Consider the following 15,516-nt stretch of genomic DNA (forward strand, 5'->3'; position numbering starts at 1 on the left):
ACTTTTGACAAAATACTTCACCTCAGAAAATGCCTCATAAATTTCCTTGGAAATTTCTCACAAAACATTTCCTAGGAGCTTTTTATCGACGCACATATTTTACTAGGAAATTGCCCCTCAGAAAAGACATTTTTTTAGTAGTGAAAAGTATTTGGTTTAGCTTATATGGTAGCAAAATGTAATATCCGATAGAAAAATTGTAAGTTGATAAGTTAATTTTTAGTTGTAGGAAAATGTGCTTATGTGTGTAATTAAGAAATAACTTATTAAAAACTCCATAAATAAGTTAATAAGTAAGAAGTAAATAACTTATCAAAAACAATCATTATTTAATTCATTAAGTGCTTATGAAATATTCACATCCAAAAACACTTAAACTCCATATTTCTGATGCTAACCCGCAATAAGTTAATAAACACCTTAAATAAGTAATTGTCACACCCCAAAACCGAGAACGATGGAATACGTTCTGGGGTGGAGGACGTCATGTACTTCTTGGTATAATGTATTGAGTGTTCTCTTATATAGTATATGGTATTCTCTTTGTATAGTATTTAACGTGTATAGACTCATAACAGTACTAACTATCGTAAGTGCCATGGTAATAATAGTAATGAGCGGAAATCCTTAACTATACCTATTATAGTTAAATAGAATGCTAGTTGCATGACTTTGATACACAAAGGTATTGAAATGAAATTAAGACTTATATATCTAAATCGAATATATAAAATATATAACTAAGAATTCAACGACAGTCGGACAGATAGCAATATACCCTAAGTCCACAATCAAACAAGAACAGGAGGTAAGGTGAGCTATCAGTTCTAAGTCCTTCAAGTCTTATTTATATAAATATATTGGTGTATGTATGGTTTAGAAATAAAGAAGGTTTAAAAGAGTTTGGAACTAGTTTTAACACAATTTAACGTGAAAAACGAGTTTGATAAACATTAAAAGCAGTTTTGTTGTCAAAGCAGTTAAAAGTAAAGAAAATCCTTTTGGTTGCAAGTCATAAATCACATGTGATTGATACTGTAATTTGTTGGATTTAACTTGTGTGTCCCCCCCATGAAAGCATTTAAAAACATTTGAAAGGTTAATTAAGGGGTATGAACTCACCTGCAGCGAGTGGATCGGATGGAAGTGTCGGTTGAGTGCTTGGTGTCAAGTGAAGACTTGAACACACTTAATGACCCTAGTAACATATGAAGACATATGTTTACATATAATTAGTGATTATAACACTAATTAAACACGTATAAACATCCTAATGCGAGGAAAAAACACTTTGGTCAAGTGCTAGGAGGCTATTGGGTTGCAATAAAGGAGTGTAAGGCCTTATACGGGAGTGAAGGGTCAAATGACCATGTTTGTTGGATTTTACGGCCCAAGGGAGTTTACTCCTGGCCGTAAACTCTCAATTGGCTCACCAAACAAGTCTTAAAACTATTATAACTTTAGTGGTTAAGTGTTCCAAGGCCTAAACAAGAGATTGTGTGGGTTTAAGGTCCAAGAGTGGCCTTGTATAGGGTTTACGGCCTAGGGACCACTTCCCCATGAGTTTACGGCCGTAAAATCATGGTGTGAAGTGCCAATTCATTGATTGAAGTCCCTAACTCATTGAGGTATAATTCTAGGTTAAGGTCCAAGGCTAGGTAAGGTGATTAGGGCACACTTTGCACCATTTGAGGGAGTTTACGGCCTAAGAGGATCTTGGGCCGTAAACCCTCATTCAAACCTCCAAAACTTGATGTTTAAGGTCCTTAATGCTTCAAGGGTATGATCTAAGCTAGGTTCTAAGCATAAGGAAGGAGTTAGGGGACATTTTGGCACCCAATTAAGGGTTTACGGCCTAAGAAGTTCTTGGGCCGTAAACACCTTGTTCATGTGATTCTTGGGTGATTTTAATGATATATGGACATGTAATAAGCTTTAATACACTCTAGGGTAGAAGTACTCACAATTTGGGACGAAAACTTGAAGATTCTTGGGAGAAATCGGGATTTGAAGAGAGGAAGTATAGGGAGAAAGTTTCTAGAGTATGAAAAGAGTGCAAATGAAGTCCACTCAGTCCTTATATAGGGTGAGTTTACTGCCCAAGAGTTTACTGCCCGGAGTTTACCGCCGTAAACTCCATGTTTACCGTCGTAAACTGCATCTTATGGATTTTAGGGCATGATTTTTGATGTTAGGGTTTTAGCGGTTGCTTTCTAAGACTTGATCCTTAAGTATGAAAAGGCTCGGAATACTAAAACAGACTTTAAATTGTGCTAAAAGATGGCGGAAATGAATTTGACTTCCAAATGAAGTGATAAACTGCTGAAATTTTATATATGAAATATTCGGGTTGTCACAGTAATCTCAAACACCCTCATAGTATAAGATAGTTTTAGAGTCCTATCAAACATTAAAGTAAAATAAGTTCAAAAAATAAGTTTGCCTGTATATGCAATACTCAAAGTAATATTATATAAACTTTAATATATATTAATGGAAAAATGTCACTTTAGCCCCACAAACTTACACATTTTGGTTTAAAATGTCCCTTATATTACTTTTTGGTTATATATGGGCATGAATTCACATTTTACTGGCTAATTAGGGATTTTGATCCAATTCAACCGGTTTCCTTGCATAGTCATCACCCGACTCAGTTAGAGAGTTAACTTACCCAACTCGGATGACATACCACCGACTCATGAACGAGTTTGCTTTCTTGGGCCCTAAGGGTTCAGTGGTCCCCTAGTATATAATAGAAGGATCTTCTGGAAAAAACCCTAAATTATTGTTACGATTTCCGGCTACACACTAGCCAACAACCATTCGACAATACTCCCTTTTCCCTTCACTGTCTTCCATGGATCCTACCCCACCACCATCACCAGATACTATAAACTCCAAAAAATCCATAAGCTTAACAGACGGGCTTAACTTGAACGATTTGCACACAATCTTCTGTGACTGTGGCGAAAAGATAATATAGCAACAAGGTCAGGTCGAACGTATGAAGGAGGATATGGGTCGAGATTACCTTCATTCCAGGGTGGATGTCCTCAAGAAGTCGCAAAGGTTCGACCATGCTAAGAAGCATATTAAAGCGATTCCTCTGTTGTTTGTGGGTTTTCTCGTCGTCATGTTCCTGGCCATGATTTTCATCATTCACTTGATAATCAACAAGTGAATCTCATGGACATGGGTTGTGGTGGTATACTAATCTAGTGTTCGTAGTCTACTGTTAGGTTTACTGGTGTTTCTTATTCTATATGTTATTAGGATTATGTGTGTTTATTTTGTGTTAGTGGTAATCTAGTTTGTGTAGGCAGTGGTACTCGAGTGGTGGTTGTAATGGTAATGTTTAGATGTATTTTGAGGTATTGGTTACATGTAACATGCATTTTGGTATGATATTGGTATAAATGTAAACTGAAATACATTCCTGATAATATCAGGCATGAATGGCTTATAATTTCTTGCGTTCATTGGTGTTGTTTTAGGGTAACTTTTGGTGGATCCATGAACACGATATGCAGTATACAAGATTATGAATATGTTCTTGTTTGGTAAATATGAATACTTGGATGCACTTTGTTTTCCTTAGTTAATGGTAATTAAGTGTGTTTGGTGCACCAACTATGACAAATGTGCATGAGGTCAAATAAAGGGTTATTTTCGTCATTTCCTCTTTATAAGTACTTTACTTCCTTACTCGACAATAAAGTCGACATACATCCCTCTCTTTTTCCCTGTGATTGTTTGGTTGGAATTAAGGAGCCCTTGGAATTAACGAAGCGAAAATGGTGAAATGCTCGTGCGGATGTTCGCCATAATAAGAATGTCTTCCACTCCATCCAACCCTGGAAGACCCTTCTATGCTTGCCCCACTAAGGTGTACGTTAGTTTCTTTATTTGTCCACTATAGCCCTAATTTATTAGTTTCTTCCATTCTCAGTCTCTCACTCGAAAATTCTTTTTTGTTAGGGACCTCATAATGGTTTTATTTGTTGGGTAGAAGAAGCAGACACTAAAATATATGAGTGTTGAAACAGTTATGATTGCAGGTTTGGCTAGGTCAAAAAAGAAGCTTGAATCAACGATTTGGAAGTTGAAGATGAGTTTAGTTGTTAGTTGGATTGTTTCTTTGGCATAATTGTTTACAAGTTGTTATGGTTTGTTGATGTTAATTTCCTTGTAACGGAAAGTACTTTATTGTCCATGTATCTTTATTTTATTTTAATAAAAAATGGGTATGTTAGATTGGTAATTTATTTGTTGATAGTGACATTGGAAATAGCTTTAACTTGAACAAATGGGACCATATGCAGTTAAACTATTGTCTAAAATGGACCCCAATACCATGCACGTCCATAATTAACACACAATCATAACCAAATTCAAACCATTAACACATAACACCAAACATCCAAACTTATTATGAAACATCACAAGTAAATAACACCAAACATCCAAACTTAATTCGAAACATCACAATTTGATCCCTAAATAACAAATACAGAATGACAGACATTCAAATTTAATTCATATTCAAGTTCCATTGGCTTGTCACTAGTGTTGCCTTCACCATTATTACTCTCAACCGTTGTAGCAAGTTTTTTCTTGATAATTATTTCATACTTCTTTCTTTTCTTGATAATTACCTTCTTACCCCTAGCTCCTTGCTCATCTTTACCATCTATTGCATTCTTACCGCTGCTTCCTTCCCCATCATTACCATTAGTGCCCTTGATAGCACTGCTTCCTTCCCCACACTTATCATCGATTCCCTTATTACCACTAGTTTATTCCCCATCTCTACCGCTTTTTACCTTCTTACCAATAGTTCCTTCCCCATCTATACCACCTTTTCCCTTCTTACCACTGCTTCCCTTATAATCTTTACCGCATGTTATCTTCCTTTTTCTTTACCTTGGGTTTTGTTGGTTTTTCAGCTTGAGAACATGTAACCTTGTTATGTCCTACTTGCTTGCATACACTACACATAATTTTTTCCTAACCTTTGACACAGTGTGTCTTGCACCCCTTTCACTTGCATCCTTTCTTCTATTAACTTTAGGTCTATCTCACATGTTTCTCTTCAATGGTGGAAAAGGTGCAATGAATTCAGTAGATGGCCACATATTGCTACCATTCATCCCACGCATTGGATACTTGTAGGTGTTCTTGTAAATTGTTCCATAGTACATTGGATCCACATAACTACCAACATCACTATTTAGGTATGAGATAGTTGCAACTAAATGCACACATCTATACCCATTTAGTTGCCACACTCTACATCAACAAGTCTTCTTATCTATATGCACAACATAAGACTGCCAAATTTCTTGTTTTAAACTGGTTTAAACCAGTTGGTAAAACCTGCCAATAACTATTTAAATTGTATTGAAGTTAGTATATAGTGTAAGTAATCAATTAAAATTCAAAATTAAAGTTAATACCTTTGAGCTCTTTTCAAGTGATTCAGTAAGATTGTAATAGTTGAGCATGGTTCATAATCAAGCCATGAACAACCTTTGATGGTTAGATTGAATTGTCTCTCCATAAAATACAACCTAATTTCTTCTGACATTATGATTATTGCTTTTTTTCTTGCATCTATAATGAAGTTGTTAAAACTTTCAAATAATCCATTTTCAACTGCATCACACATCCCGTCCTCTTAAAAGAAAGCTCTATGCCATGATTTTGGGTTCTTTTCTATAAGGTAATCAAATGCTCTAGGATTAAGTAGTTGTATTTCCTTCATGGCTACATTGAATAAAGGCTCAGTGGATGCCTTACAAGCCTTACAAAACATCATCTCATAATGTACACCACTAAATCTTTTCCTGAAGTTGACAACCTGTCTGTGTTCAACAGAAGGCAATACCTCCTTCACAGCCTCCAACAGCTCCTACACAATTTAAATTCATTTGTTAAGAAAATAAAAATTCATTAAGAAATTACATTAAGTTCTATAGTAAGTGACATACCTTATATTAATCTGACATCAGGGTAATACCAAAACCATTTTCCAATTCTATATCATCTTTAAGATTCTCCAAAAACAATTTCCAATTTTCTTTGTTTTCCTCACAAACAACTGCCCATGCTATTGGGAAAATATGATTGTTAGCATCTCTTTCTACGACACATATCAACTCTCCACTACATAACCCCTTTAAGAAACAACCATCCAGGTTTATTACTCTTTTATAACTGCCTTTCCAACCTTGTTACTCTTCTACAACTGCCTTTCTAACCTTGTTCCAGCCCTTCAAAACATATATAAGACTTACTAAAATATGTCTTCTCATTAGGCATACTCTTGACATCCATTTTGACAGTTGATCCTGGATTGGATCTTCTTATCTTCTCACCATATGACCAAAGCTTGGCATAATGCTCAACTAGTGTGACTTCAATTAATTCAATTGCATATTTCTTTGCTCTCCTACACTGTCCTATACTCAAATCAATTCTAAATTTCTATTTCATTTCTTCCTTAAGTAGCCTAACACTTATTTTTTGATTTTGTAAGAATTGTGTTGTGAAATGGCTACCAATCCATCCATAGTTTACAATTGACCCCATTTTGAAATTTCTTGCACAATTATGCTCATCTATAAGAGACTTAATATGGAAAGAATTTTCTTCACTCATGCATGAAGCCCACAATCTAAACTTGCACTGCCCTGGAAAATATTTATCTAAAAGTCTCTTACTGTCATTTTTTGTAGCACAATTGATAACCTTTTGCAACAACATAATTACACAACATATGTTTTAACTGTTTAGGACTTTCAAATCTTATTCCTAACACAAGATTTTGCTTTTTCCAATGAACATTTTCATTAAAAGTTGTTACTTCCTCATTAATTGGCGTTTTCATCCATTTGATCATATGGGTCCTCATGAGGTGGACTGTCTAGAGTTGGCTGCTCCTTGGGGTAGAGCTTTTCAAAACACATCATTCAAGGTCTTGTTCATTGGAATACAATCACCATCTTCAATGTTATCGTCCAAATTACCTTGCACTTGCACTTTATCTAGGTCAATGCCTCCTTTTGTCTCAGCATGCAACTCTTCTATTACTTCACGTACACCAGAAAACTTGTCCTTGGGGGTGCATACTTCAGCTATCTCATCAAGAATCCATTGATGAACATTAACACCAACATGATCCATATACACAGAAATTACACAACCACAATCATACTCTACTTCGATCAACTCCTGATAGTCTTTCTCAGTTGCTATTATCCTCAATCCATCAAGGAATTCAATATCGGTCATTCAAAAGCACACATTAACGCATGTCTCGTTTTTGAATCTTTGAATGAACAACAAAAATTCGTTTCTATCCATTCCAACAAAATCCACATCCTCAAACCTATGCTCTGCTCCATATGAGTAACTGATAACTGGATACCTTGTAAACATACCAGCAAAATAAAGATCGATCTTTATGTAGACGGCCATAGCAAGAATCCAAGGGAGACTTTTTTTCGAGGAACAATAGAAGAAAAGAGAAGAAAGGGGCAGATGAAACCGACTAAAGAAGAACATATCTTGTAGAGGAAGGGTCAGATATCTCATTTAACAAGAGATTACGTGACATGTAATTTGGCATATGAGGTAGCTTTTTTAATGACATGTACAAGAAAACCGATTGATTGGGATGGGGGTCACCGGGTGACCCCTTCACTTTTTAGAAAATGGCCTTAAAATCCGGTAAAACTTGAATTCATGCCCTTATAAAATCAAAAAATAACATAAGAGACCTTTTAAACCAAAATGTGTAAGTTCGTGGGGCTACAGTGACATTTTTCCATAATTAATTTAATCTATTTGATTTCTTATTAATTTATCAACCATATAAATTAACAAATCAATTATTTAACTATTGATCTCATGTTAATTTATTAATCACATAACAAATTAAGATATCAATTATCTATTGCCAATTAATATATTAATCACATAATATATTAACAAAACATTTTCTCTCTCTCTCTCTCTCTCTCTCTCTCTCTCTTTCTCTCTCTCTCTCTCTCTCTCTTAATATCATTTCTAGTTATTTCTGGTTATTAGGGAAACCCAAAAGGACTTTGCTTCTATTTTCAAGTTTATACCAATTTAGTTATGAGCTTAGACACATTAATCCAACAGGTTCTTGAAGTTTCATAAGTATATTGCTATTAATGTATAAAGACATAAATCTTTTAGGTTGCATGTACTCTTAAGAGTTTAAGTGATTTTTTGCATGTACATTGAATTTGTAACCTATAAATTCCATGAGTAATAACACTTTGGAATTCTAAAAATCGTGTAGTCACTTTCAAATTGAAGTATTTCGGTGGTACTCCCGAAATCATCAATTGGATAAGACTAAGAATATGAAAAACAAGAACAGAGAATGTTGGATTTTGAATTTCGTTAATGTGCCAGAAAATATCACCAAAATTGGTTATAAACCTCCCTTGTCTGAAAACTATCACAAATCAGTTTTATGTGTCCCAAAACTGTCCAAACTATCACAAGATAGTTTCCAGCAGTCATAAACTTTCATAAAACCAGATTTTCATTAAGAGTCTAAACAAAATAAAAAACGGGTCGATTTTCAAGAATTCGGATTTCTGATGCATTTTTAACATATCAATATAACACAAATAAAAAATTTCCAAGATGACCCCAACCAAGGGCTATGCCCCTTGGACCCCGCTTCTAGGGGCGTTGCCCCCAGACCCCCTGTTTATTCATAAGTTTCGCTCCTAAATGATAGTGTAGTTTAAATCTTGAATAAACTCAAACATGTGTGCATTCCGCTCCTCCCTTACTTGTTTAATGTTTATCAAGATTATTTTGATCAACAAATTAATCTGGTACTTTTAACTACTATTAGTGATACCAATCACCCACAAACGACATAAAGAAGATTAGGCTAGAACGTACAAGTTGACGAGAGAATATGAGAGGTTTCCTGCACAATTTTTGGAAAAGTGAATCGACGTCGACAGGTGTGTTTGTTTTGGATCTATGGTGTCAATGGGTGTGTGTCTCTATGGCCAAAAAATTCATTTCACGAAAATCAAAATCAAATCTAATAGATGTTAAAGTCATGGACGATAATCACAACCGAATCTTCAAACAAGGACCAGTTTCGCAAAATGATATTTTTTTAAAAAAAAAATTTAGTAAAAATAAAAAAAATAAAACAAATTGCAAACCAAATGAACAATTTTTCAAATTTTCTCAAAAATAAATAAAATTAAGTAAATAATCTTAAGATGTGTTTTGAAAAATTAACTCGTACCTAGAAGCTAAAAATTATAGCTTTTATTTATGTAGAATTGCTTGACGAAAATAGGTTTTAGCATTTAAATGTGTAAAATTAATAAAAAACTAAAAGTTAATGCTACTTAAAGTGTCTTGTGGATTTTGAACTTTTTTTTAAAATAAAAACTAAAATACATTATTGCCAAACAAAGCTTGTTTTTTTTCTGAGTTTTTCTTAACAACTAAACACTAAAGATCACAAAAACTCCAATACAAAACAAATGTGGATGGTGAAGTAAGATCGTCCACAATTGAAAATCTATTTTAGTTGAAAAATAACTAAAATTAGAATGCTTTTTGTAGGGGTGACAACTCTCGATCCAACCCGTAACCCGACACTGACCCAACCCGAAAATAGACGGATTTAGGTTGAGATTTTTTGTAACAGCCCGGATTCCCAGGTATTATTTATTCATATATCTTTGGTGTTTTGTGAGGGGACTCGACGAATTGGAGCTCAAACTCGCCGAGTAGGATCGCGGTTTTGGACGCGGGTTCGCGCCTGGACTCGGCGAGTCCAAGGAATGGATTCGGCGAGTCCGCGCTGTTTAATGAAACCCTAATTTCCCGGTCTTGAGCCCTATTTAAAGGACCTTATGGCCCTTCATTGCGGCTACCTTCGACCTTGAGAGCACCAGAGCAGCTGAGAGTTCTTGTGAGTGAGATAAGAGGCCATTATTCACCAATTTTGTGTGTGTTTGCAAGAAAGGAAGAGGAAGGTCAAGCTAGGAGAGTTGGGGAGCTTGGATCTACTTCCATTTCGACAGAAGAAGCTACTTGAGGTATCATTCAGAGCTTATTCTCGTGTTTTTGTTGTTATGGCCAAATCTAGGGTTTCTTCATGCCTTGTTTGCCTTGTATTTGGAGTGTGAGAGGTCCCTTGGGGAAATGGTACCTAGATCTGGACCTTAGTGGGTCCAGAGAGTCCCAAATGCCCTGCTTTATGCCTTTCCTTTTGAGTTGGGGACTTAGGTTACCATTTTAGATGTCATTTCATCAAAAGAAGCCTTGTAGGCGTTGGTTGGTAGCCAAGGTGGTAACTTTACGTGATGAATGTGCTTAGGAGGGCTAGATCTATGAATTGTTGGAGCGGATCTGACCTCAGAAGCGAGATTGAGTTGATTCATGGCATGGACTCGCCGAGTCCGAAGAACAGACTCGGCGAGTAGCATGAAGATTGTCCTTAACCACCCAGCGAGTGGTCTTGCCGAGTTAAGGGTTGACTCAGTGAGTCAGGGAGAGTTAGAGAGGGTTGACAGGTGGAATGAGTCGAGCTGGAACTCGCCGAGTTGTTCTTGAGACTCAGTGAGTTGAGTCGTGGTGGCCCCGCGATTCATGCCAGGTGGAACTCGTCGAGTCAGGGAAGTACTCGACGTGTCAAAAGAGGATCCTAGGGAGTTAGTGAACATGTATAGACTCGCCGAGTCCGGTCAGAGTTGACCGTTGACCATTGACCAGTGTTGACTTGATAGGGGTAGTCAACCTTGGTTGAGAAAGTGTTAATTAGAGATATATTGTGTTATAGGAGGATTATAGCTCGGAGGATCGAGCGCGAGTGATTTCCGGGATTTGCGAGTTATCGAGATACGCGAGGTGAGTCTTCTCACTATACTTTACCTTGAGTAGGTAATCAGAGTTATGTGACAGAGTATTTGTATGCTATAGGTATGTTATGTGTTGTGCTGCATTATTTCTATGTGGTTTATGTTGTGCATGTTTAAAGAGTTGGAACCGGAAGGTTCCCAGAGTTAGAACTAGTGGGTTCACATAGTAGGGTCTACGGACCCACAGAGTTATAGCCTCGAGTGGCTAATATGTGTTATGTGTGGTATTTTGGGAAACTCACTAAGCTTTGTGCTTACAGTGTTAGTGTTGTTTGTTTCAGGTACTAGTGATGAGCGTGGGAAGGCGCCGACTTGATCTGTATACACGCATGGGATTTTTATGATATGTGATCTTGGGATTTTTGTAGGATATGGATTGGAGTCTTAAAACCTTGATGTTTTTATGAAAATTAAATGAAAATGTTTTATATTATGCAAAAAATTATTTTGAAATTCACGGTGTTACATTTTTGACCCGCCAACCCACCAACTTGTTTATTTCATGGGTTGGGTTATCTGTTTGGGTTCACGGGTCAACCCGCCAACCCGTATATATATATATATATATATATATATATATATATATATATATATATATATATATATATATATATATATATATATATATATATATATATATATATATATATATATATATATATATATATATGTTCAGGTTCATTTGAGACCATTCTAATTTTGTGAGACCCTGAGACCAAATCTAAAAATAATTTTAAAATGCAAAATAAATGGAAAAATCCAAAAATTCTTTTTTTAAATATAATTTTCGGAACTTGAATTAACTAAAAAAATAAAAAATAAATAAAAAAAAATCTGTGTTTTTTGAAAAATACGTGAAATATTCTAATAGAATATTACACTGACATATTCTAAAAAATAATTTTAAAATGCAGAATAAATGGAAAAATCTAAAAATTCTTTTTTAAATATTATTTTCGGAACTTGAATTAACTAAAAAAAATAAAAATAAATTCCATTTTTTTTGAAAAATACGTGAAATATTCTAATAGAATATTACACTGACATTTTCTAAAAAATAATTTTAAAATGCAGAATAAATGGAAAAAATCTAAAAGTTCTTTTTTTAAATATTATTTTCGGAACTTGAGTTAACTAAAAAAAAATAAAAATAAATTTCATTTTTTTTGAAAAATACGTGAAATATTCTAATAGAATATTATACTATACATATTTAAAAAATAATTTTAAAATGCAATATAAATGGAAAAATCCAAAAATTCTTTTTTTAAATATTATTTTCGGAACTTGAATTAACTAAAAAAAATTAAAAAAAATAAAAAAATGCGTCTCACGGTCTCACAAAATATAGATGGTTTCAAAAGAACCTAACCATATATATATATATATATATATATATATATATATATATATATATATATATATATATATATATATATATATATATATATATATATATATATATATATATATATATATATATATATATATTAATTAGTTAAATTTGATTTCCATCTGTGTTCGTAATATTCCGTATCATTGTATTCCTTCCGTATTTGTATGTGATTAATTTACATTTGCGGTTTGTTAATCAGAGAAAGATAAAAAAAATATATGTCGTTATTTTACGAGTCACAAACAAAGAACACATCCACTTTCTATAAATGTTTTCATTTTTCATTTTTATTAAGATGTTATTGACTTTATGAATTTATGTTGAAAACCTTTTTTTATGTTAATTACTTTAATCATTTTATGAATTTATATTGAAAAAACCTCATTTTTTAAAATGTATTGTTTATTTATTAAATGAGTTATATGAGTTGTGTTTGACCCATTAACTTGTGAACACGCAAACCCATATATATTTAAACAGGTTAAATGAGTTGGGTTGGGTTGGGTTGAGGTATCCAACCCGTCAAACCATATATTATATGAGTTGGGTTGAGTTTATGTTTTCTGAACCGCCAACCCGTGACCTGCCAACCCGAACCCAACCCAATTGCGAGACCTAGCTTTTTGTATCTCTGGTGAATTTTGATTGAGTTCACTTTCTAAAGTCTATGATTTCCACCTTATAGCATGGTGGATCACTAAATATGATTTAAGATGATCCAAGAATAACAAATTAAAAGTCATACTATTTCCAAATTTAAAACACAAAATAGTAACTAAATAATCTTCTACGCAGAAGTATCATTGATATCAAACATTACAAGCATGGCTTCCAACATGTTCCTTCCCACATCCATAACAAAAATGCTGTCCACATCTGCAAAAAGAGACAAGTCGATCAGTAACACAAATAATCTTCTTCAAAATCACAACCTAAAGCACAAGTCATAATATTAACCTGCAAGAAATGTGATGGCAGCCGTATCGTTTTTCCACAATAAAATTGCAGCTTGGGCATCTCTTCCATTGTTTGTTCTTGGCAAGCTGCATCAACATTAGATCCTCTGGATTTCTCTCATCCTTCTTTAGGCTCTTAAACTCATGACAATCAATCCCTGTATGCCATGCCACCTTACACTGCGCACAAAACAATCTGTGGCAGTTTGGGCATTCCGATGATGTCACAGCTTCTCCACCATCATCCACCAACATGGCCGAGCAATCTTTAAACGGGCAGTAGAATTTCTGAGTAGCCAGGATCAAAGACTCGCACAAAGCATCCTCCCATCTTTCAAGTACTTCTTTTGGGACGATGGATCCACAAAGTTCTGGTCCTATTAGCCGTTTGCATTTTGGGTCAGGACACTTCACCTCCGCCATGTTTTCTTTAATCTTCACAGATACATGTTCGCGTATGCAATCAACGCAGAACAGATGCCCACAAACCTTTGAATTTGAAAACATCTTTGAATGAGCTTTTGTGTCCATGCAAATGCCACAAAAGCTCTCGGGTAATTGGGCTTCTTCAGATGTCTCCATTGGTTGCTTCCTCTTTAACATATTTGGAGGTTTCAAGAATTACTGACGACGATGCGGCCTCTTTCTGCGAGTTTTGCGATAATGATGATGATTCAAAATTTTGTGATGACGACGATGATGATGCAACTTTTTGTGATGAAGATGATGCATTTGTTTTGGATACGGAAGATATTAGAGCCTCTTGAAGTTGTAGTTCCTGGGCGTATTTCTCATCGGAGATCGGGAAGATATCGCCCTCGGCGTCATGGAGAGCTGAGAAGTAGAAATCATCTACATCTACACATTTATCTTGATCTAAAGTGTTGTGTATAGCAGACTGTGAACTGCTAGCCATGTTCTTACGACTGATACGCTTCTTTGTGCCCTGTAAAATTTGTATCAGAGATACTATTGAATGCGTAATATTAAACACTAAAAGACGTTTTGAAACATGAAGGGTTTATTGTTAGGTGCTAGTTATACTGAAAGGTTTCCTTGTGCAAATTCCAATATATCTTTGCTATTTCAACTTTTGATTCCCCCATTCAACGTGAAAAAGTTTAACACTATACAAATGAACTGATAATTTAAAAGATAACAGAATAATTTACCTTCATCAACAAACAACGAACTAACTTCGGCACATGCTTTGGCTTCTATTTCTCTCGAGTTTTCTAAATTAGATTTTTGTTTTGCTCTATAGAGAGGAAGAACGGTTTCATATGGGGTCGAGTCACCGGTTTTTGTACGATCTTCGACGTGATTCTCGGCTCGCTTCGTAACAAACCGAACCCTCGTCTTAATCCAAATCCAGATTTCAAATATATTCAACACCTAGCAAAACAGGTCCCTCTACTTCATATTTTGACACTTTTCATCCTATAAACAAAATCTTTTATTATTACTATATAAGACAATCAGATCATTGCATCTACGAATCAGAACGTAAGAGGAAACATATTCAATTAAATGATCAGAAGCAATGGTTTTGACATCAGTGCAGGGTAGGAAAGAGGAAGCCAACCATTAAGCTAGCAGTGCCATTAAGTAAAACAAAATATATCTGCCATGCATTTGTTATAAACATAGAGTCTTACATAATGGTTATTCCGATATTGAGTTTGTCAAACTATATTAACAAAGACAACATGATACAATGTATAACCACCGTTGTCCTCTAAAACGTAGAGTATAATAAAGAAAAGAGATGAAAAGTCAAATAAAAAACCGAACCTTTAATTGAAATACCACATATACCACATTCACCCAATCTCGCAACATGTTTTAGAAACCATATTTGACAGTAATATCTACCCTAATAAATGAAAATGACTTTGCACTGCAAGAAGATTGGTCAACAGCGGCGACACGTGTCGCCGCTAAAGGGTGGGCTTGTCGGCGCTAATACCTTTAGGGGCGACATGTCGCTGCAAATATGTCACCGGTATTGTTTCGTCGCTAATACGCTGAATGTCGCCGCTAATACTCATTGTCGCCGCTAATACCAGGCGTCGCCGCTAATACTGATCGTTGCTGCTAATAGGGTGTCGCCGCTAATAACATAATGTCGCCACAAAAGCTGTCGCCGCTAATACTCTTTTGATTTTTTTTAATTTATTTAACATTAAATTTATAATCAATCCAACTATTAATCCATATA

The 15,516-nt window shown here is 34.9% G+C and overlaps 1 protein-coding gene across 1 annotated transcript; it reads right to left on the reverse strand.

Moving 5' to 3' along the window:
* Positions 1–13,148: 13,148 nt before the first annotated feature.
* Positions 13,149–14,211, reverse strand: LOC111882834 (E3 ubiquitin-protein ligase RSL1-like). Its single transcript, XM_023879210.1, has 3 exons — positions 13,921–14,211; positions 13,297–13,889; positions 13,149–13,215 (listed from the first exon to the last, which is right to left on the reverse strand). The coding sequence occupies exons 1-3, from the start codon at positions 14,209–14,211 to the stop codon at positions 13,149–13,151; spliced, it is 951 nt and encodes a 316-aa protein (XP_023734978.1).
* Between the last annotated feature and the right edge of the window lie 1,305 nt (positions 14,212–15,516).

Source organism: Lactuca sativa, chromosome 1 (assembly GCF_002870075.4).
Source record: "Lactuca sativa cultivar Salinas chromosome 1, Lsat_Salinas_v11, whole genome shotgun sequence".
Taxonomy (NCBI): domain Eukaryota; kingdom Viridiplantae; phylum Streptophyta; class Magnoliopsida; order Asterales; family Asteraceae; genus Lactuca; species Lactuca sativa.